The sequence below is a fragment of the Cervus canadensis genome, chromosome 12 (assembly GCF_019320065.1).
Source record: "Cervus canadensis isolate Bull #8, Minnesota chromosome 12, ASM1932006v1, whole genome shotgun sequence".
Taxonomy (NCBI): Eukaryota; Metazoa; Chordata; class Mammalia; order Artiodactyla; family Cervidae; genus Cervus; species Cervus canadensis.
Window position 1 is genome coordinate 62,817,049 of NC_057397.1, and position 23,968 is coordinate 62,841,016.

At 45.8% G+C, this 23,968-nt stretch overlaps 1 protein-coding gene across 2 annotated transcripts in view; it reads right to left on the reverse strand.

Moving 5' to 3' along the window:
* The window catches only part of MATN2 (matrilin 2), a 163,134-nt gene that overhangs the window by 108,373 nt on the left and 30,793 nt on the right, over nucleotides 1-23,968 (reverse strand). For both annotated transcript variants that reach the window (XM_043483212.1, XM_043483211.1), the window contains exon 3: nucleotides 1,931-2,500. In XM_043483212.1, coding sequence (XP_043339147.1) covers nucleotides 1,931-2,500 — 570 coding nt within the window. The remainder of the gene's footprint in view (nucleotides 1-1,930; nucleotides 2,501-23,968) is intronic.

Consider the following 23,968-nt stretch of genomic DNA (forward strand, 5'->3'; position numbering starts at 1 on the left):
TTTGTGAGGATCAAGTGTGAAAACACAAGAGAAAGAGCTTTATAAATGTTAGTTATTGTGATCTTTACTGCACAGTTGACAAAGAGGCTCTGGGGGCCCCTTAACCTTTCAAGACAGTTGACAGATCTGCTCAGCAGAGCCCTGCAATGCAGAGGTTCAGGAGCCGGCTTTCTGCAGGGTGGGAAGAGGGATTCAGTTTCTGGGCCCTGGCGAATGAAAAAATGGCATAATACTGATGTTCTCTTAGAGCTCTTACAGAAATGAGGTGGGTAGCCAAACTGTCTTTTAGTTTTGCTGCCTGGTCAAAAAGCAGAGAGAAGATTCTTCTACGAGCAAGTTCACAAACACACCCTCGTCATATTACCTTCCCCTTTGCTGCTCAATTCAGAGCGCTTAGAAAAGAACTCCTCCATTAACATTATTCCAAGACAAATGAATAAACCCGTCAAAATTGTTACAGGACCAATTTCTTTCTTTCTTTCTTTTTTTTTTTTAATATTTCCAGGAAAGGGGGAGCATAAATTCTGCAGAAGTCATTTAAAGTCATAAACCTTAAAAATGTTTGCAGCGCATTCTACTGGGTGAAGTTTTCCAGGTGACTCAGGCCACGGCATGCCGTAGCGGCCCAGACCCTCTGCGGCGCCAGGGAAATGGCACTTCTGAATATTTTCCAAGTGACATTGCAGAGCAAAAGGTTCTTTTTCCTTCATGGCATTGATTTTTCAAGTAAACCTTTTGATTTTGGAGTAAAAAATCAATGGGCTCTCTGCTTTTTGAAGTCAGTTTTCAGTAGAGAACTTTAAAGACACATCAGAAGCACACTGTTCTTCCTTCCTGAGGCTTCGATGGAGTGGGGGGGGGAGAGGTGATGGAGGGACTTTTTCACATTCTGAGACGTGGTCCAAAGGTTCCCGCTCCTGGGGAGTCAGAGCTGAGTCTGGTCCATAAGGTCAATCTCCACTCAGACTCCAGGGAAATACTAGTCATCTCAGAATAGACACTTGCTTTTGTTTTCCCATCAAAGAAGCAAGGCAGTGGGAGGGGACAGAGGCCACTGGGGGTGGGCAAGGCAGGACCGAACACTGTTTTACCAGGTCAGGAAGCTCGTCCCACTTCCGGGGACTAGTGTAGAGCCTGCCTTGGCACCCTGGGCCCCTGCCCTTCTGGAGGACAAGAAGAGGACAAGCTGACCTTCTGGCAGAGCTGAAACAGGAGCTCAGCTTAGAGGCTACTGGGAGGAGTCTGGCAAGGAAGGGAGAGTAGGGTTGGAAAGCAAGATGGGGGAGAAGACCCCTAACGCAGAATAAGGCAGCTCAAGGTCTTGGGGAGGCACGACCTTGCAGAAGAAGTTGGGAGCACCTGCCATCCTATCAAGAGAGGAGGCACCAGGAGCACATCTTGTCCCCCGCCCCTGACTAGGCTTCTCTCTGGGTTGAGAAAACATCCACGGCTAGCACCACTGTAGGGCAAAAATGCCTGGTATTCCACACCATCCAAGGAGAAGTTACATTTTTCCCATTTTCATGCTTACTGCAACTCATGAATTCCAACCTAGGTAATGCCAGGCCAATCCAAGGTGCTGGAGGAAAACATCCCCTCCCTACTCTGACTCATTATGCAGCTTGAGTGTAAATGTCCCTTCCCCAGGGAAATCTCCCTGGGCCCCTGGCCTAGGTCAGGTCCTGCCCTGAATTCTTCCCCCGTTACACTTACAACTGCAGGTACTTACTTATTTATGTAACTGCATCCTTAATGAGCATCCTTGACCAGAGTGTGAGCCCCAAGAGAATACTGTGTCTTACCTCGACCTTTGCTAAAGACCCCTTGCCAGCACAGCACCTGGGACCAGGTAGCACAGAATGAACACGGGAAGGTGGATGACCTCATCCCAATGACACCCCCAGCAGAGCCACAGAGGAACAGGACTTACTGCACAACTTCTTCTGGAACACTGAGGTCAGCGTCTCAATCTGGCTGAAGTTGGCCACCAGAAAGACATGGTCCTCATGGGGCTCGCTTCCGATGGCCTTCAGCGTGTTGAAGTCCACCTGGCCCACACCGATGGCAAAGATCAGGATGCCTGTGTCCCGGGCCTTTGCAGCCACCTCGGCCACCGAGTCCTGGGGCCTCCCATCGGTCACGATCATTATGACCCGAGGCACGTTCTCCCTCAGGGGCCGGGCCCCCTCTGCTTCCGAGAAGGCGATGTTCAGGGCGTACTGGATGGCCAGCCCTGTCATGGTGCCCGTGGACAGATGCCGCATCCTCTTGACGGCACGCTCCACCTCGGACTTCCTCTTGAAGGTCTTGAGGGAGAACTCATTCTTGACCGTGCTGCCATACTGGAGCAGGCCCACACGGGTGACGTCAGGGCCAATGTCCAAGAACTGCAAGATGTCCACGATGAACTCCTTGACCTTTGCATAGTCCTGGGTGTTGACACTGCGCGAGCTGTCGATGATAAAGACCACGTCCGCTCGCTTGTTCTCACATGTGCTTCCTGGGGAAAAAGGGGAGGGCAAACATATCATAAGAGTATTAAGCATAAATATCCGACTATATATAAGTTATCAAGGAGACCAAACCAGTCCATCCTAAAGGAAATCAGTCCTGAATATTCATCGGAAGGACTGATCCTGCAGCTGAAACTCCCAATACTTTGGCCACCTGATGCGAAGAGCTAACTCATCAGAAAAGGCCCTGATGCTGGGAAAGATTGAAGGCAGGAGAAGAAGGGGACGACAGAGGATGAGATGGTTGGATGACATCACTGACTCGATGGACATGAGTTTGACCAAGCTCTGGGAAATGGGGAAGGACAAGGAAGCCTGGCGTGCTGCAGTCCAATTGACCTGCAAAGAGCTGGACACGACTGAGCAACTGAACAACGACAACAATAAATTATCAACAGATAGCCAACAAGGACCTCCTGTGTAGCACAGGGAACTATTTTCAATATTTTGTAATAACTTATCAGGAAAGAGAAACTGAAGAAGTTATATATATCTGCATAACTGAATTGCTGAGCTATATACCTGAAACTAACATGATATCACAAATCAAATATACTTCAATTAAAATAAATAAAATAAGATTGTTAAGGACCCAATGCAGGTTGGAAATCCTAGGGCCAGGGGTCACCTTTCAAATCTTCATCTTTTCTCTTCACTCAGGAAGGATGTAAGGATGTATATGTGCATGACTGGGTGGTCATGAATATTGGCAGCAAACAAGATACTATTTCTTTTTACAAAAGAAGTGAACTTCAGTTTCTAGAAAGTTATCAATGTAGTTTTTAGGTGGGCAAACATCTGAGCAGCATCAAAATTACTTTTTTATTTACTGCACAGCACATTAGCTTGGCTGGATACTGCGGGAAGTACAGAAGATGCTTAGGGTGGGGACCCATGTCAAGGAGTTTACAGTCTACCTGGGGAGACTTAACTAATGGAAAAAGTTAAGAATAACTAGTATGAAACAGTGTGGTGCTGATGCTAGGTGTTCAGAGAACAGGAATATTAGTGGGTTGGGGTCAAGGAGATGGGACACAAGCTGGCTTTACAGATGTATAGTGTCTAGACCGTGAGAAGGAACACGTAGAGATGAACCCATGAACAAAAGCCCGAGATGGCATGAATACAGCAGAAAACAGAATGAGTGTTGAAGGCACGGCTAAGAGTTATGGACAAGAATGAAGTTGGAGGGGTAGCTTGAAGCCAGTTACAAAAAAAGACTTTAAATTCAGATTGAAACTTGTACTGATACCACAGCCGATGGGTATAATATGATTGAAAGTGAAAGTGTGACGTCACTCAGTCGTGTCCAGCTCTTTGCGATCCCATGGACTGTAGCCTACCACGCTCCTCCATCCATGGGATTTTCCAGGCAAGAATACTGGAGTGGGTTGCCATTTCCTTCTCCAGAGGATCTTCCCGACCCAGGGATTGAACCCGGGTCTCCCGCGTTGTAGGCAGACACTTTACCGTCTGAGCTACCAGGGAAGTCATAATATGATTAGCATTATATTATGTAACTTATCTCTTCTGTAGGGAAGTTATGTAATAAAAGGTCAACTGACTGGGGCAGAAGTTTGTGGAGAGGATATGGACAAAGGAACACTCATACATGGTTGGTGGGAATGTAAATTGGTGCAGGCACTGTGGAAAATAATATGGAGGTTCCTCAAAAAACTAAGAATAGAACTACCATATGACCCAGCAATTCTACTCCCACATATTTATCTGAAAAAAAAAAACCAAAAACACTAATTCAAAAAGATATAGGCACTCCAGTGTTCATAGCAGCATTATTTCTAACTGCCAAGATAAGGAAGCAACCTAAGTGTCCATGAACAGATGAATGGATAAAGAAGACGTGCTATATATAATCAAAGAAATATTACTCAGTCATAAAAAAGAATGAAATTTTGCCATCTGTGACAACATGAATGAACCTCGAGGGTATTATGCTAAGTGAAATAAGTCTGACAGAGAAAGACAAACTGCTATCATTTATATGTGAAATCTAAAAAATAAAACTAGTGAATAAACAAAAAAGAAACAGTTCTCTATAGAGAACAAACTAGGGGTTACCAGTGGGGAGAGGGAAAGGGTAGGGTAATACACCAGTTAGGGATTAAGAGGTACAAACTACCATGTATAAAATAAGCTACAAGGATATATCATACAATGGAGGGAATATAGTTGATGCTTTATTTTATTTATTTCTGCCCCACAATGAAACTTTCAGAATCCTAGTTCCCCGACCAGGGATTAAACCTGTGCTCTCGGCCATGAAAGCGTAGAGTTCCAACTGCTGGACTGCCAGGGAATTCCCCAATACTTTATCGTGACTATAAATGGAGGCTAATCTTTAAAACCTGTGAATCACTATGTTGCACACCTGTAACTTATATAATATTGTACATCAACTATACCTCAGTTTTTAAAAAAAAAAAAAAAAAAGAAAGAAAGAAAAAAGGTCAGTTGACTCGGGTAGGGGTGTGCAGTGTGGACAATCCAGACCACTGTTGCACTAATCTGGTTGAGAAGGAAATAATCTCAACCAGGGGTGGGGGGCTGGCAGGTGGGGGCAGCAGTGGAAATGAGATGGTACCTGGCCAAGAAAACATTTCAACAAAGGACACAGTTAAACTGGAAAAAAGGCAAGTGTCAGTCTCTCTGTTACCAGCACAATTGCCATCTTACTCCTCCAGTGCTGAAGCAAGAAGCCATTCTGGAAAGAGAATGAGATGAAAGGCCTCCTGCCCCAGAGGGTAGAGGTGGAGGCTGGGCGTTCCTCCTGGAATTTCTCCGATGTTCTAAGCGATGGCCTCCAGCCTCTCTCCCCTTCCTCCCTCCCTTTCCCAGACTTCCCGCTGGTAAATCCCAATTTGACAGGGATTAGAAGAGGGATCTCAAATGCCTGCCCTAAATCCCAATCAGCGCAGCTGCAAGAAAGAGGGAGAAAGCCAAAAATGAAGCAGTGAGCCCAGTCACTGAAATGACAAGCGGGAAAGGCCAGTGAGGTCACCCTGTCCAGGCCAGCCTGCCAGGCCCTGCCTCTCCCGAGTGCTTGCTCATACATACCTCGTGCATTGCAGCCTTACACGCCTAACAATTTTAGGGGCAGAAGCGCATACCCCCATCCCTCAGACCAGTATCATGGCAGAAAGCCAACCTTCTGTGGCACCCACATATAACAGTGGGGGCTGGGTGCATTTAAGGTGAGTTTCTCAAACCAGAGCCTCCAGAAACTGCCTTTGAGGACCCAGGGATAAGATTGATATCGATCCTGACATTTTAATATCTTGACTCCAGACAGTTTTCATCACTATGGTCTCCTGTGGTTTCCAGAACAAGCTCTGAAGAGCAAGGGAACCATATCTGTTGGATAGATGAGAGCATGAAGGTGTTGAGAAGTTTGAAAATCTCTTATAATTTAGGAACAGAAAAACTCTGTGGAGGACAACACCTCACTGAGGCTTTGAGGGTTAGCTGCGGGTAAAGAGCTGAGTCTTGGGCCCAGCAGGTGGGACACCCCCCACCACCCGCCAATACGTGGGAGCTTCACAGGCAGGCTCTGCTCCACCCACACCGCCCCCTACCCCTCTCCTTCCTCAGCCCCCCTGTGCCAGGCTCCGGCTGGGGAGGGGCAGGGTGGCCGCGGACAGCTGTGTACCTGCCCGAGGAAGTGGGAGGGCCTGAAATCCAGCCCAGTCCTGAGCCCCAGGGGCTGCGTCCACTTGGGAGGCCCCTGGAGGGGGTGCCGTCCTCTAATTTCCATGCAAAGTGTCTGTGGTCTAGCATGTGGCGCTGGGTCAGGGCAACACATGGACAGACCTACCAGGACTGAGGCTGGACACCCACCCCCGGCTCCACCGACTTCAGTCTGAACTGACTGCAGGGAGAACGGGACCCAGCGGTCTCCACCTGCTCAGGAGGACTGGAACCAGCCTGGACCCGGCCATGCGGGAGGATATTAGTGAAAGGCTCCTTGGAAGGGAGGGTGGCATGGAGACGGCAGACTAGCTCCCTAAGAACGCTCTTCCTCTAGAAGCATGGGTCCCCCCGGGGCTGGGATTCTTCCTGTGGGTCTTGGTCCCCGTGTCAGCATCCCAGAAAGCATCACAATCAATTTAAAGGGGAGTCTGGAAGTTGCACAGGGAATGATGTGCTCCGCTGGATTCCTTCCCATCAAAACAAATGGGGAGTTTTCCACAATGTCTGGCATTTATAAAACCACCTCAGAGGTTCGAAACGGTGTTGGAGGGAAACTCCAGGGAGCTGTGACTGAGATTTGAAAACAACGAGTTCTGGCAGCCGGAGTGACCAACTTTCTCCAGGACATCTCCTCAGGTCCCTCGAGAGCTCAGAGACATAGCTTTTGCAGCCTGTCCTGGAAAGGGCCAGTTCAGTGGTCCTCAGACTCGAGGTGTCTCCTAATTCCCTGAAGGATTTGTTAAAAACTAAGGTTGGTGGGCCTCACTTCCAGAGTTTCTGATTCTGTAGGTCTAAGCTGACACCTAAAAATAAGGATTTCTAACAAGTTCCTGTGTGAAGTCGATGTGACTGGTCCAAGGACCACACTCTGCGAAACCACGAATGTAGGACCTAGAGAGTTTTCTGGAGAAAGGAAGTTCTGGTAAGTCTTGACCTCATATCTTACTGTGGATTACCCGATGTGGGAAACTGGTCATCTCTGCAGCCGTGCAGTGGGGATACAGTTTAAGTCTTGAGTCAATGTTTGTAGAATTAAGCAGAATTCCGGGTTATGGAGCAAGGCTTCAGGTGGAAGGGACTGAGTCAGAACCAGCAGTTCAAGGAGGTGAATTCAAATCAGAGTCCAAAAGTGCTAGAGAAGGTCTCAGTTCAGTCACTCAGTCCTGTCCGACTCTTTGTGACCCCATGGACTACAGCACGCCAGGCTTCCCTGTCCATCACCAACTCCTGGAGCTTACTCAAATGCATGTCCATTGAGTCAGTGATGCCATCCAACCATCTCATCCACTGTCACCCCCTTCTCCTCAGGTCTAGGTCCAGCTGAGTCCAGGACTCAAATCTTTGCCACTTTAGGAGGGAACACAGCCACTTTCGAACTTTTGGTCCAGGAACTCACAGACTAATAAAGTCTTAGAGCTGGAAAGATCTAAACAGAGTCCAAGTTATTCACTTTACAGAAGGGAAAACTGAGGCTCAGAGAGGTGACTCCACCTCCACAAGGCCCCAGGGCTCACTAGGGTCAGACCTGGAACCATCCCAGAGCCTTCTCCCCACTTCATGGCAGGCGCCTGGGAAAAGTCTCGATAGCGCTGGCATTGTAATACGAGCTTTGTAAATACTCGAGGACATTCTGAAATATTTGCCTTCACAGTTTCTCCACCCGGGAACTGCTGAGAGATGTGTCCAGAAACATCTCCTCTGTGTGTGTTCCTCTCACATATCAGTTCTGATAAACAGCATCCCCTGTCTAATTAGCCCCAGAGAAGACACACCATCTTCCATCTCACCTTTCACTGTAGACTTTTCCGCAGCAGTTGGAAGAGGGCATCTGCGCACATCACAAAACACCATCCCCCGAACCAAAAAGTGATGGTCTGAGCCTTGTGAACAGTACTTCCAGTTCTGTCAGCTCGACTCCACAGCCTACTCAAACGAGTAGGGCAAACGAGTGTCTCTCCCCTCCCCCGGCAGAGAAGGTGAACTTGAGCCAGAACAATCTTAAGCTGAATTCCCACCCCAGCAGGATTACAATGTGCAGCCTTGGAACCATCTCCTTCCTCTCAGGATTGTAGATTTGTTGCAAATCGGTCTCCCTTGCTGCGGCTAAATTCAATTATAGCCATGTAATTCTACAGCAAATATGTGGTACCATCTGCCCAGAGAGGTCAGGGCATGTTTGGAGAAGGAAGGTATGTGAATCTCCATGATGAGGGTAAAATAATTTCATCCAGACACGGAACGGGGCTCCGTGAAACAGCAACATTTCTCTCATGCTGGAGAAAGTGGCCATGAGCCAAGAGCTAAAACTGTTCTTGTTACTCGGACTAACCAGAGGGGTTTCTTTAATTCCCAAGAGTGACCAGAAACACTATGGAACATGATTCAAAGGTCACAAATGCTTAGTGAAACAAGCAAACACAGGCTTGCCCTGTGACCTCAGGGCAAGCCCAGCCAATGCCACTTACCATGCATGTGGTCTATAGCCTCCCCGTCACCTTTTCTGGCCCTCAGCCTCTTCTTCTATGAAATGAGGATAATAATACCTCACAGGGCTATCGTGAGACTCAAAAGAGAATATAATAACAATTTATAGCTACTGATTATTGGTTACCTAAAAGTACTTGACTTGTTCTGAGTACTTTTACACGGAGTGACTTATTTATTCTTCACACCCAACTTAACAGGTAGGTACTATTCCCATTTTACATATGAGAACAGCGAGTCTAGAAAGGTTAGATGCCTAGAATAGGGTCTCATACTTAGAAAGTAGAGGGGCCAGGATCTGAACCCAGCTCCATAGCCCATGCTCTTAACCACCAAGCAATGCTCAGAAAGGCTTCTGTCCTTTTAGACCTGCCCTTCCCAGCACACTCAAGATGCACCAGAACAGCACTGGCTCTCTGAGGTCAGTTCTTTCCTTCCCTGGAATCAGGGCCTGAAGCTATGGCCCGAACTTGCCTGCCTCCTGCCAAGTGCTTCTTCCCCTGCTAAACGCCTATTTGTAATTTTTTTTAATTTAATAAAATGATGAAAACAGATGCTTGCCTCCCTGAAGAGCAGCAGCTCAGTAAATGAGGCTGCTAGTTGTTCGTATTCTCCTGCGCTTGACAGTGCCTCCTGTGAGATCAGGAGAAGCAGGGCCCTGGGGGAGACAGAACGTCAAGGTCACTGGCCTTTGATGGGCTGTGGGGAACAGGAGAAACATGACCTGGACCACAGGCAAATGCCCAAGGCGGGGGGTGGAGAAGGGAGACAGAGTTCAGAAAATGTGATGCTTCCTAACAATTCCCAGCAAAGTTCCCACAAGTAAGTGGTGTATGGGCACTTGAAAAAAGAACTGTGGGGACTTCCCTGGTGATCCAGTGGTGGAGAGTCTGCCTTGCAATGCAGGGGACTCAGGTTCAATCCCTGGTCAGAGCTGGCTCCAAGATGCCATAGAGCAGCAACTAAGCCCACATGCTACAGCTACTGAAGGCCAAGCCGTAAATAGACAGTGTGTACACCACAACGAAAAATGCTGCATGATGCAGTGAAGATCCCGAGAGCTGCAACTGAGATCTGACGCAGCCAAAATAAATACATATTTTTTTTTAAAAAAAGAACTTTAAAAAAGGAATGATACAAGGGGGAAAATGGAGTCATTTCTAGGACAGCGCAAGAGTGAATGGACAAGGGCACCGGAATAGGATTTTCAGGTGGCATTAAAGGCCAACTTGAGGGTAGTGAGCATGAAACTGAAGGGATACTGATAGCATGGCTGTGTGCTCTGCTCTGGCTACACTCAGCTACATGGGTATAGGAGGAAAGCAGGAGGAAGTTGATATAACCAGGGTTGTCATGCAGCCAAGAGTTGATGGATCAGGAAAGCAACGAAGGTAGGTGACAGAGCAACTCTAAGGTTTCCCATGAAATTAAGCTGCGGGAATATGAAGCAGAAGATAGGAAGGGGTGAAGGGCAGAGAAAAAGCAGCGGGGTCAATGGATTGAAAATCTAGATAAGGTCAAAGGACTGTTGAAGTTGGAATCCTAGAAGGGGCGAGCTGAGGGGAAAGAGGAGGTTTAAATTGAGATTATGAAGGAACTGCAGTTATTGTAATCACAGGGTCAGGAGTATGATAAGAGAGGTCACTGGCTGAGATATGGTGGAGGACAAGAATACTCCAGGAACGATCCCGCAAAGAAAGGAGCATTCATGTAGATATTGAAATCACCAAGAGTGATTTCAAGATATTGAAATCAACATTATAAGAGTAATGTTGGAGACAGTGGCAGTGAGCCAAGAGCTAAAGCTCTTCTTATTATTAGGGCTTTAATTCCCAAGAGTAACCAGAAACACCATGAAACATGATTCAAAGGTCACAAAGGGACAGAGGAAAAACTAGCTCACCAAGAGTTTCAAAGGGAGAAAAGCAGTTTTATGATTAGAGAAAGTGGGGGTGGGGGCCTGAGGGGGAGGAAGAACTTGATGATTATGAACCAGAAGGAGACTGAGAAGGGGAAAAAAATTTACAATTTATGTTTTTATTCCTAGATGGGATAGATCAGGAGAATCAGAGGAAATTTATAGTTTGGATCTCAACAAGGCAATTAATTGACTCCAGTGAGAAAGAAGGGGCTTCCCTGGTGGCTCAGAGGTAAAGAATTCACCTGCCAATGCAGGAGAGGCAGGTTGAGTCCCTGGATCAGGAAGATTCCCCGGAGAAGGAAATGGCAACCCACTCTAGTATTCTTGCTGGGATGATCCCATGGACAGAGGAGCCTGGTGGGCTACAGTCTGCGGGGTCACACAGAGTCGGACACGACTGAGCACACACACATACACACACACACACAGTGGGGAAGAAATGCAGATTCCACACATCCAGACCAGTGAGGTAGAACACTTAAGTAGAGCCCATCTTTGAACAAATATTTAGTGAGGACCTATCGTGTGTCAGGCTCTGGGAACAGAATGAAGGGAAGACTCCCAACTGTGAACAGCAGGCATAGAGACAAATAATAATAGAAGTGAATAAAAGGGGCAGCCGGAAAAGATAAACAGAGTGCTCAGAGTGAGGGGGAGAGTGTGACTGGCCATCTTTGGTGTGGTGGGCACCCAGGCTCTAAGGCAGGCTCAGCAAGGCCCCCTTTTCCGCCCTTGTCCCTGGCAGACATTACTAATCAATCCCTGTCCTCTCCCACTCAGCCTGGACTCGGCCTCAGGATACCGTGGACACTGCCCTGCAAATAATGGAATCATTTTGCCAACCTGGTTACAGAGTCTGGGGGCCTCTGCAACAATGGCTGAAGTGCTCAATTTTATTCACTTCTAAGAAGCTGAATAAAAGTAAGTTAGCTAACTGTACTTTTGAGACATTATTGATAATTAGTGCTAACCTACTACTTTTCAATGAGAAATAAAAAGGGTGGCTATGCAGACGGTGTGCACAGAAACTTCTAGATAAAGACACACTTGGGATGGAGGACTGCTGTAGGCATGGGGTCAGGGCAAAGGAAATAGAAATGTCCTAAGAAACGGTCTCCTCAGACTGTACAAGTGGTATGTATTCTCCATTGTAAGAATATAAAATAGCACATCGGAATTCAGGAAATTGCATCCCATAAGCATTTAGTCTGTGTATATTGAACTAGATGGGCTTAACAAAGACAGACAAACAGACTGAGAGAAAAGACTTCCTTGTAACACCCACCATTATACTCAATGAGCGCCTGCTCACGGACGCCTGAGGTGTGGCCCCTGTGGCTACCTCATGTGTTCTGTCCCCATGAGCCTGCAAACTGTGACCAGCCCTGAGGTTTACAGGTGATTTTATGGATATTTCAGAGGCAGTTTGGAGCACCTTTGATTTTTGCTCCCAGTGAGACTTAGCTTGCAACTGCCCTGTACTTAGGGCACTTGACTGGGGCACGGTAGTCCTTGGCCAAGGCTGAAAGGCTGAAATGGAAGGACTATATTTCAACTCTTCCCTTCCCTTATTCCCTTATTAGTCAGTCAGCAGCTGCTGAGTTACCTCACGCCAGCCGTTTTACAATGCAGTTGATGAGCCATGGCTTTCTCCAAATCAATCACGCTCCACTCACATCTCCCTAAAGAACCCCTAAGGAGTGATCTGAAAAGTTGATTACATTATATTAGGGAGACACCCTGGACTTCTTAATGGGATTGAAGACATATCGTAGACTCATTAGCAAATCATTCCCCACTTGGTAACATTTTCCACACCGTTTTCCAAATTCTGGGGGCATTTGTGGTTCTCTGTACACCACTACACACAATGTTGGAAGGAATCGGTAAAAAGCTGAATAACAGAGTCAGGGCCAGAAAGGATTTCTGAGGGTTGGAATAATGAGTCAAAACTAACAGGAGGAAATCTAAGTGGTATAAATGTCAAACCCTGAACATAAAGTTCAAAAAATCAACGGTATAAACCACAGAAAGGAGACAACCGGATTGACAGCCAGTCTCATGATAAAATCTCCAGCCAGGTAAGCAAACCCCAAGCCTCGCACATGGACCCCAAGAATCCCAGCCCCCTCCCCTTGCACTAATCCATTCTAGCCTCAGCACAACACCCCTCATCCCCTTCCCACCACCCAGTGCCTGGAGTGGGGGGCCGGGGGGCTTACAAAAACGAAACCAATTTGCCCAGCCAGCCATTTTCTCCACTCACTCCCATTAGATCCCTCTCCAGACCTTAAGGCCCCATCATCTCAGCAATGGCTTTCCTGACCTGGGAGATAAGAGAGACTCTCCCAACAAATGGACCTTACTCTTCCCCTCTTTATAGCAGAATTTTCCTCTGAATAAATATTTTGGTGAGTTTCATCAGTCACAGTAGCTCAGTTTGGCAGTTGTGAGTTCTCAGTATAAACCAGCCCAGGATGCTGCCTCCTCAAAGCAATTTCTCCAACAGCCACCCTCCTAAGGGTCACTGACAGCAAGATCATGGGAGAGTGAACTAATAAACTCTTGAGCCTCCTAGACCCGCCCACCTCGCCTTGCCCTATACCTTAACCCCCAGCAATATCTAATGGTCTGTACTGGGCTGGCCAAAAAAGTCTGTTCAGGCTTTGCCATAAGACAGTATAGAAAACTCAAACAAACTTTTTTGGCCAACTCAGTAGTTCCTTAGACACCATCCTCCTTCAAGTACCTCCTCAACTTAAGACTTGGCCCTGTGGTCACCTACGTCTTAAGCATTCTCCTCCCAGCATCTCATGTATGGAGACCCTGGCCACATGCAGCGTCTTCTATGAATCCCTGGTACCCAGCAGAGTGCAACGCACATAGATGCTCAGTTGGTCCTGGCTTCTTTTTGTCAATGTGCCTATGTGGAGGGAGGTATGAGAGAGCAAAAACAGAAGTTATAGACTCTCTTCCACGCAGTGGGCTGTGGCAGCCGGTCAGAGCAGGTACAATAAACACAGTCCACAGTGGGGACCTGTCCTGATCATATCAGAAGCACCTGGGGGTGCTTATTTAAAATGCTGAATCCTGGGCAGCACCCTAGACCCAGTGAATTAGAGTCTTTGAGGCTGAGGCCCAGGAATCTGCACTTAGACAATTGTTCCTGGTGATTCTTAGGTGCAGTGAATAAGACTCTACCCCAAGGGGCATATGAGCCTGAAAGACCATCAGAGAGACCAGGGAGCAAGAATCCAGAAGAGACCCCTTCCTATGCCCCAGCACCCTCCTCCCTCTCCAAGGCAGGAGCAACCTGGTAAATATAGAAACCTTACATCCTGTATTCTCTCGTAGGTTCCTTTTTTTCCCCTTAATTTATTTATTTAAATTGGAGGACAATTACTTTACAATATTGTGGAGATATTTGCCATACATCGACATGGATCAATCATGGGTGCACATGTGTTTCCCCCATCCTGAACCCCCCTCCTACCTCTCATGGGTTCTGATCCATTGTCAGATCAGGTCAGTTGTCTCCTGGCTTTTGATTAGACTCAGTAAAAGCAAAATAGGCACCATTATTACCTCTAACTTACAGTTGAGGGTGCTGAGTCTTAGAAAGGCTAAATGACAAGTCTGCTGGCATGAGGAGAATGAATGGTGGGGATAAGAGATTTCACACCCTAGCCAGTCTGATTCCAGTGCCTGTATTTTTAGCCACTGTTTCTCAGCAGGTGACCTAGCATGAAGTGTCTCTTCTGAACAGAAAAATGGCCCAGAGAAGAGCCTACTGAAGTTACCCTCCCAATCACCAGTTAACACATTGATAGTGAAAGTGTTTGACTCTGCAACCACATGGACTGTAACCTGCCAGGGTCCTCTGTCCATGGGATTCTTCAGGCAAGAATACTGGAGTGGGTAGCCATTCTCTTCTCCAGGGGATCTTCCTGACCCAGGGATTAAACCCAGGTCTCCTTTATTGCAGCCGGATTCTTTACCATTACTAAGATCATGGCATCGGATCCTATCACTCATGGCAAATAGATGGGGAAACAATGGAAACAGTGACAGACTTTATTTTCTTGGGCTCCAAAATCACTGCAGATGGTGGCTGCAGCCATGAAATTAAAAGACGCTTGCTCCTGGGAAGAAAAGCTATGACAAACCTAGACAACATATTAAAAAGCAGAGACATTACTTTGCTGACAAAGGTCTGTCTAGTCAAAGTTATGGTTTTTCCAGTAGCCATGTATGGATGTGAAAGTTGGACTATAAAGAAAACTGAACACTTAAGAACTGATGCTTTTGAACTGTGGTGTTGGAGAAGACTCTTGAGAATCCCTTGGACCACAAGGAGATCAAACCAGTCAATCCTAAAGGAAATCAATCCTGAATATTCATTGGAAGGACTGATGCTGCAGTTAAAGTTCCAATACTTTGGCCACCTGATTCGGAGAACTGACTCACTGGAAAAGACCCTGATATTGGGAAAGATTGAAGGCAGGAGGAGAAGGGGACAACAGAGGATGAGATGGTTGGATGGCATCACCGACTCAATGGACATGAGTTTGAGCAAGCTCCAAGAGTTGGTGATGGACAGGGAAGCCTGGTGTGCTGCAGTCAATGGGGTCGCAAAGAGTCGGACACAACTGAGCGACAGAACTGGACTAAATATATGGGAGGGCCGGTGACAAAGACTTGAATGAGACTCAGGAGCTAAAGCTCAACTCAAGACATACTCCCCTAAGTGCAAAGTCCTCTTCACATAAGAGACGGAGGTTAGACCCCTTGTCTGATGCAGGGTTGTCAAAAAAACACAGTATCTGTGAAGCACAATAAAGCAAAGCACAATAAAACAAGGTCTGTCTGTACAATGCTGGTGCTGTGCAGTTGTTGACACTTAGATGATGCGGTCCCTGGCCTTACAGGGACACAGCCCAGGGAGTCAGGGGCACACACATACAGATAACTGCAGAATGAGGCAGGGAAAATGAATTATTATTCGGTAAGCATAACATGTGCTTAGCCAGAACAGCTGAACCTTCAACCACAAAGAACAGTCAGTAGAGACTGTACTTATGAACACGGAGGCATGAATCCAGCAAAGACACAGAGCAAATACATTTCTACATCTTGGCCCATTACTGAGGATAAAAGGAACAGTGTACATCCTCGGAGGTGATTTCTGTGGTCTTCTGCCCACGCAGACCTGCTTTGAAAACCAGTTGATACCATTCACGTGTTTCTCTCAAGCACTGAGATATGGTCTGAATGTCAACTTTCATTCCATCACCTTCTTTCCAACACCTATAAACAGCAGCAAAGTTCACAGGCACATAGTGAAACTTATTGCCAGATTTGATCTGTGTACACTTTAACCCAAACCAAGAAGAGTCCCTGCAGGATGGATTCTGTCCCTGTAGAGATCCACACTGGGAAGTTTTTATGTAAAATATACTTGCCAATGTCATGATGCGTTTGTTTTTGTTTAAAAGAAGGTTCTGGTGGATGAGCCTGCATCTTTGGCTAGCAATGGTGCTCCATAAACCAGAAACATGGACCAGCAGTGCCCTGAGGGATCCTAGGCTGACACCAGCTCAAATTTCTATTCTCCCTGCAGACTGTCATAAATTCCTTTAGGAACACAGCTTTCTAAAGCCCTCGGGGAGTGTGCACCAACAAGCCAGTGAAATGGAAAAGAAAAAAAACGAAGAAAGAAAAAACATGCCACATCACACCAGTCTCCTCTTGTAACTGTTACATGAGCTGAAAGAAAAGAGACATCGTATGAAGTTCAACAACTGTGGTTTCCAGAACCCTGGACAATTTTCTTTGCAAGGGAGCCAGAAAGAAAGCTGCCCCAGTTTAGCCCTGGAGAAAAAACAATTTCCAATGAATTGAATTTCCTTGCAAGGTAAAGTAGTTTGCTCAAGTTGTGCTAAAAAACAAAAACAAAAACAAAAAACACCACTCCTCACATCTCCTCTCAGAGTGTCTTACAAATACAGGCTTTCTTCTAATTTAGAAAAGAGGTATAAAGAAGTCTTGAAATAGACAACAGTTTTAAAATTCCTTGAGCTGACTGAATAGATACAGAATTGATTTGGTATTCTCTAGCAAAACCCTTCTCACCAGGTTTCCTCCTTTCTCAAACTGAGAAAGGACTCATCTCTTAAAACTGTTATTTACACACACACAGTGCCCATCTCCCAATACAAGACAGAGCAGAAAGTACAGGGAAACAGGTGATCTTGCCTCTCTTCAAAGTGAAAAAAGATCGTAGGCGGCTTTTAAAACTGGCATTCGGCCCATAGGAGCATTTTAACTTAATACATTGAGCTATGGCCTCATCGGCTTTCTGAGAGTCCAGATGGAAGTCGGGCGCAGAGCAAAGACACGTGAGTAACAAAACCGGGTCGGGCTGGGAGGGATGAGGGCCACAGGAAGGGGCCGCGCTGAATACAGGCTTGTAGTTCTTCCCTGGAAGGAGAGGGGTGCAGGCACACAGAGGCAGGGGTGTACCGGCCAAGGAAAAATTCCTTTCATCATTTCTGTTTACTTGAGTTATGCATACACTGTAGAACCCTCCTCTCTGTGCTAGGTGCTAGGGACACAGCACGAGAACGAATCTCAGCCTGGGAGATGTTTACGACCTTGTAGAGAAGACAGCTTCATAAGATTCACAAAAAGCATGTGCAGTTGGAGCCTGGAGGAGAGCATGATCCCAAGAGGGTGGGTGGGAAGATTCCTAAAGAAGCTGATGGGTACTATATTATATCTTACAATCTTATTCCATTATCAAAGGCTGAGCAGGTGCTGGTCAGGCAGAGTTAGGGCGGGCGTTTCAGGCCAAGGGTCGGCATGAGCAAAGGCCTGGGAGCCAGAACAAGTAGGGCACCGTGTGCAAGAGTAATGCAGGCGGGGTGCCCTGGGTGCATCTTAAAGATGGACAGCAGTGACTGGGAGGAGCACACGTGCCCGCTGCCGAGAAGTCTGGGCTCCATTAAGGAGACACAGAAGGCTTCCAAACGTGTCCGTCCTCTCTTAGGGCACATTCTAAGGGCTTCTGACTCAGCCCAGGCTTCAGTCTTTTCCATTCCTAGCTAACCCAAAGGCCCTCCTGCCAGAGTTCCCAGCCAGGTCTCAGGTGTAAATAGATGCCCCCTATGTATATACTATAGAGAAAGCACTAGGGAGAATTTAAAGACAACTCCTTTGTCTTTTTCTTTTTTAATTAATTAATTTTTTTTAATTGAAGGATACTTGCTTTACAGAATTTTGTTGTTTTCTGTCAAACCTCAACATGAGTCAGCCATAGGTATACACATACCCCCTCCCTTTTGAACCTCTCTCCCATCTCCCGCCCCATCCCACCCCTGTAGGTTGATACAGAGCCCCTGTTTGAGTTTCCTGAGCCATACAGCAAATTCCTGTTGGCTGTCTATTTTACATGTGGTAATGTGAGTTTCCATGTTACTCTTTCCATACATCTCACCCTCTCCTCCCCTCTCCCCATGTCCATATGTCTATTCTCTATATCTGTTTCTCCACTGTTGCCCTGTAAATAAACTTTTCAGTACCATTTTTCTAGATTCCGTATATACGTGTTAGAATACAATATTTATCTTCCTCTTTCGGACTTACTTCACTCTGTATAATAGTTCTAGGTTCATCCACCTCATTAGAACAAAGACATTCCTTTTTGTAGCTGAGTAATATTCTATTATGTATATGTACCACAACTTCTTTATCCATTCATCTGTCAATGGACATCCAAGTTGCTTCCATGTTCTAGCTATTGTAAATAGTGCAGAAATGAACAATGAGATACATGTGTCTTTTTCAATTTTGGTTTCCTTAGGGTATATGCCTAGGAGTGGGATTGCTGGATCCTGAGGTGATTTTATTCCTAGTTTTTTAAGGAATCTCTATACCATCTTCCATAGTGGCTGTACCAATTTACATTCCCATCAACAGTGCAAGAGTGTTCCCTTTTCTTCACACCCTCTCCAGCATTTATTGTTTGTAGACTTTTTGATAATGGCCATTCTGACTGGTGTGAGGTGACGTCTCATTGTAGTTCTGATTTGCATTTCTCTAATAATGAGCGATGTTGAGCATCTTTTCATGAGTTTGTTAGCCATCTGTATGTTAAGGACGACTCCTTTGTCTTTAGGAGTTGAGTTTCTGCCCCTTTGTTACCTAATCCTGGATTGAGTCTGCTGAAGACCTTTCAGCTGGTGGAGCAGAACACTTAGGTCAGCAGTTGGGCCCTTCCAACTCATCCCTGTTGGGTGTCCAACTCCTCTTCCTCTATTTCTTTCCCTAGTTAATTCAATGTTTCAAGGAAATAACTATTGCTTGAATGACAATTGGCACTCAGCATGAACTCCCACCTCTTTTTATGAGTCCTCTATACTGCAGAAGCTAAAATCACAGGGAACACATTTCCCTGACTCCCTTGCAGCTAGGGTTCTGGGTGAGAATTAGGTAACATCAACTAGATGGCACTCATAAAGGAGGAAGGAAGGTGGAGCCTGTTTCTGCTGGCAAGTAAGGCTGTAGGAACACAGACTCCGTGTTCTAGTGTCAGCCCAGCAGCTTCACAGATGCAGTTACTGCAGCAACAACATCCCAATTCCAGCAACGGTTCTTAGGTAATGACCCTGAACTTCCACTCTTCTAACCTTTCCAAAATTACACAGGCACCTAATTCTCTGTGTGAAATCCCTTTCTGCTTAATATACCAAGAGAGCTTTGCTTCCTGCACTGGCCCCGGCTGTCCCCTCAGCTCCTCAGTATATCTGCCTTCTTGATGCCTCCTTCATCCACAGTGGGTACCTGATAAAAACTCCAAAAATATTGGAACAAAAAAACACAACAGGACATGCTCAGTCCTCTTCTCGAAGCTCACCTGAAGGCCCAGTCCATTCAAGCTTTGCAGAAGTGGGGCTAACTCTCTTCCCTCCCCTGAAGCCTCTGTATGCCTCCTCTCTGCAAAGCCTCTGTATGCCTACCCCACCTCTCTACAATGACTTCCTCAGGCACCTGAATTGTTCTCATCACTATTTCATTTGGAAACTTGTCTTCTCTCTCCACTCTGAGACGACGCTCCACTTCCTCCGTTCTTACTTAGCTTGGCTTAGGTTTCCACTCCCTAAGTACACGGAGGCAGTCGACACAAAAGGAAATCTACTGAGCCAGCGACTTGTTTCCTCATCACTCGGTGCTCCAGCGAATGCTGGGCTCCAGCTGCTGCAGTTGACTCCGTTAAGCTATCCGCCCAATGTTAGGGTTGCCATGGAAACCCAAAATAACATTTCAGGAATCCCTCACAGACTGGGTGACTTTGGTTTCTAGGCAGTTTCACAAATAGTTCTTTCTTGCAGCTGATAATTAAGATGAAGAGGAGTTAATAAGACAGCAAATTTAATGAACTGAAACGGTATTTCTTGGAGAATTAATCATCACAAAGCACTGAGGACATGCAAATTCTAAAGCTGAAAAGGGACTTGAAAGACTGGGTTCAATCTCCTTATTTTACAAACGGAGAAGACCATGTGGGGTAATGCTGGAGCAGCCTTCTGACTCCTTGTCGGCCCACACCACGCACATTTTCCATCCTGATCAAGGTCCTTCCTTGCTTTCTCTAACCTTCAGTTTCCTCTTCTGCAAGACAGAGACAGTGATTGTACCTATCTCAGAGGGGTATCATGAAGATTAAATAAGTGAGCATGTGTAAAGTGCTTACGATGGTGCCTGGCATGAAGTGAAAGTCAAATAATTATTTCTGTTATTATTATTATTTCTACCTGGTACTGTGTTGAGGGCTGCATGGAAGCAACCTGGCGAGGCAATGAAAGCATTTCTGTGGACTGGAAGCCCAGAGACCCATGTTCTGGTCTCCACTCTGCCACCTGCTAGATGACAGTGGCCACAAAACCTTCTTATTTTCTGGAGGGAGGGTGGCTAATTACTTTGATCTCTAGGGTTGGACTAAGTAATTTCTCAGTTCCTTTCCAGCTCTTGCATGCTATGGTTTTAAGAATAATAAATTAAATAGAGATATACCTTGACTTTTACAAAAGTGACTAGATACATATATATAATGATAGCTAATATTAATTGGCAACCATTATATATCAATACAATGCTACATGTACTAACCCCTTACTTCACACAGCAACCTGTTATCCCCATTTAACAGGGGAAAACAGGCTCAGAGAGGTTAGAGTAATTTGCCTGAGGTCACACAGTTAGTAAGTAGTAGAACCTGGGTTTGAATCCAGGAATCTAGAATTCATACTCTTCATAATTGATCTACAGGGAACAACAAATGTACACACAGCTACAGAAGGGGGCAGCCCGCATGACATTATGTTACATTTACGTTTACGTTCCATTTATGTTCCCTCCTTGTAACTGTAGGTACTCTGTGGGCTGTACCCATAAATTCCCAGCAACTGCTACCATTTAAGAGGGTTTGGGGAAACTTGCCACAAATGAAGTATTTCTTAGTTCTTCATTACACTCCAGAGGTGATCGCCTCCACCAACATCCCTCGCCTGGATGATGGTGTTCGCTTCCTAAATGGCATTTGCCTTTGTCCCTATGCAGACTGTACTCAATCCAATAGCCAGAGCGATACTTTAAACAAAAGTGAAATCATGTCACTGCTTTAGTCCCCATCTCTCAGAGAAAACCCAAGTCCTAACAATGACCCACCAAGGCCCACATGTTACTTCCCTGAGCGACACTACACTGGCATTGCTGTTCTAAACGCTCCAGGTGAGTCTGGAATATCCTAGATTCAGAAGCGGTCTCCTTGCCACCTTCAAGAAAATGGCTTAACACAGTAGATTGGATCACACTAGCAGATGCTGTCTTAAACTTCATTTCTCTCCCAATCCCTTCCTGCTCCCTTGCTAAGAGTCCAAGGAACAAAGAACTGACCATGATTTCTGTGAGGAGTGATCCCATCCCCTGCCAGGAATGATTCCTTACAGACACGGTTATTCCAGCCTCCAGATGAGGTAGTTAGATAGGCAGGCAATCCAGTTTTGGCTAGTGGGGAGGAAAGGAAAGGGTACTGAAGATTTTGGTCTCTGATAAAAGGAGTACGTAAAGGGATGAAAAAATCTTCTTTCCTCCACCCCATTCTCTTCCTGCCTTGACCATGAGCATGGAAGGATGTGATGTTTGGAGCTGTAGCAGCCATCTTGTGACTATAGAGGCTGAGGCCTAAGAAAGGAAAGTCAATATCCCGGGATGAGGCAGCTTAAAGTTGAAAAGAACCCTGGTCTCAATGATAAAGCTGAGCCACTGCCACGAACCGGGAATCACTGACCTCCAGACTTTTTGTAAGATATTCAAATATCTTTTAATAAAAACACTGTTAGTATATGCCAATTGCACCCTAACTAATATCCAGACATTTCACTACTTTTTAAATTTTTTATTTATTTTTAAAATTAATTTATTTTTTAATTGAAGGATAATTGCTTTACAGAATTTTGTTGCTTTCTGTCAAACCTCAACATGAATCAGCCACAGGTATACGTATATCCCCTCCCTTTTGAACCTCCCTCCCCATCCCACCCGTCTAGGTTGATACAGAACCCTTGTTTGAGTTTCCTGAGCCATACAGAAAATTCCCATTGGCTATCTATTTTACATATGGTAATGTAAGTTTCCACTTTATTTATTTTTAATTGGAGGATAACTGCTTTACCATACTGTGTTGGTTTCTGCCATATATCAACATGACAGAGACTTCACTACTGACACCAGTCTTGCTGTGGGGTACTCAACAGAAATGTGTTCTATGTATGAATGAATGAATTTCATGGTATACCTTCTGATATTTTAAGAATAAAATTTTATTAAACTGTTTTGCTAATTAAGCATATTTTCTGAAATGCTCATGTAACCAGTTTTTTAGACATTCTTCTCTAAAATCAATATCTGATTTAAGATTGAAAAAGAAAAAAATTGCTATTTTATATTTAAATCAGTAGATGCTCAAATGAAGGTAACAGTACTAATAATATTAATAAATGTCATCTCTTGTTCATTTCTTCAGTACATATTTATTGTGAGGTTAATATACCAGATGCTTTAAAGCCAGAGATGAAAAGACCTAGCTCCTAGTTTTAAAGATCTCACAGTAGAGTGGGAGCTGTTAACACCACTTTGCAATGTACAAAATGTTTTTTAAAAATAAACTTTAAAATGTGACAATAGCAGCAATAAGCATGTATTGAAAGCTAACTCCATGCCAGGCTTTGTGCAAAGCCCTTTATCTGCAGGATCTCATGCCATCCTCACTCCCACTCTGAGGGAGGTGTGATTATCATCCCCGTTTCACAGACGAGACAGCTGGGGTTAGAATGGTTCCGCTTACTTACCCATGGTCACATGGTGGAAAGCTAGAATTCACACTTATTAAAAGTTGATGGTGGTTTAGTCTCTTCAGACACGTTCGACTCTTTATGACCCCATGAACTGTAGCCCACCAGCATCCTCTGTCCATAGGACTCTCCAGGCAAGAATACTGGAGTGGGTTGCCATTTCCTTCTCCAGGGGCTCTTCCCAACCCAGGGATCGAACCCAGTTGCCAACCCAGGGAGTGAACCCAGCTCTCCTGCATTGCAGGCAGATCCTTTACCAACTGAGCTTAGCTATGGTTATTTGTAAAACCACGCTGACAAGTGTGGTGGCAGGTGTGGAAAGGTTCAGGAGCCACGGCTGATTGGAAGGTCAGTAAGAAAATGGGGCCATGAGACTGAAGCCATCTTAGGCTGTCTCTGCAGAACTAGAGGCTCCTGGTCAGGAAACGACAGGTCAGGACACCATTCTGTATTGAAAGGAAACGCAGGCAGGATTGTTTTTCCCTCTTGAACTGTAACCCGGAAATGAAACTATCACTTGAGCCTCTCCAAGGGATGTCCCCTTGGGTGCCTCCGAGACACTCCAACTGAACATGGTGTTTGATTTCACACAAGGCACTCAATGTTTGTTGAACAAATAAAGATATAGCTGCCGTGGTTGCGTGTGGCAGTTTTATGTCGCAGTGGTTTGCAGACAGGGATTATGTCCGTCTCGTCTGCGTCTGGGGCTGGCCTCAGCTTCAGGGATTGGCTGGTTGATGGCTTTGTTCCAGCCCTGACTCAGTCTGACCACTGGCTGAGGCAAATGTCTACATGAGAACAGCCCATGTGTTAGGAGGGGAAAGTGCTCCCCTGAGCCCTAGACAACTTGGTGTGAAGCCCAAGGCTGCTGCTGGTCAATTACTTCACCTTGAACAAGGAACAGTATTTCTGGACTCCGGCTCCCTCACTTA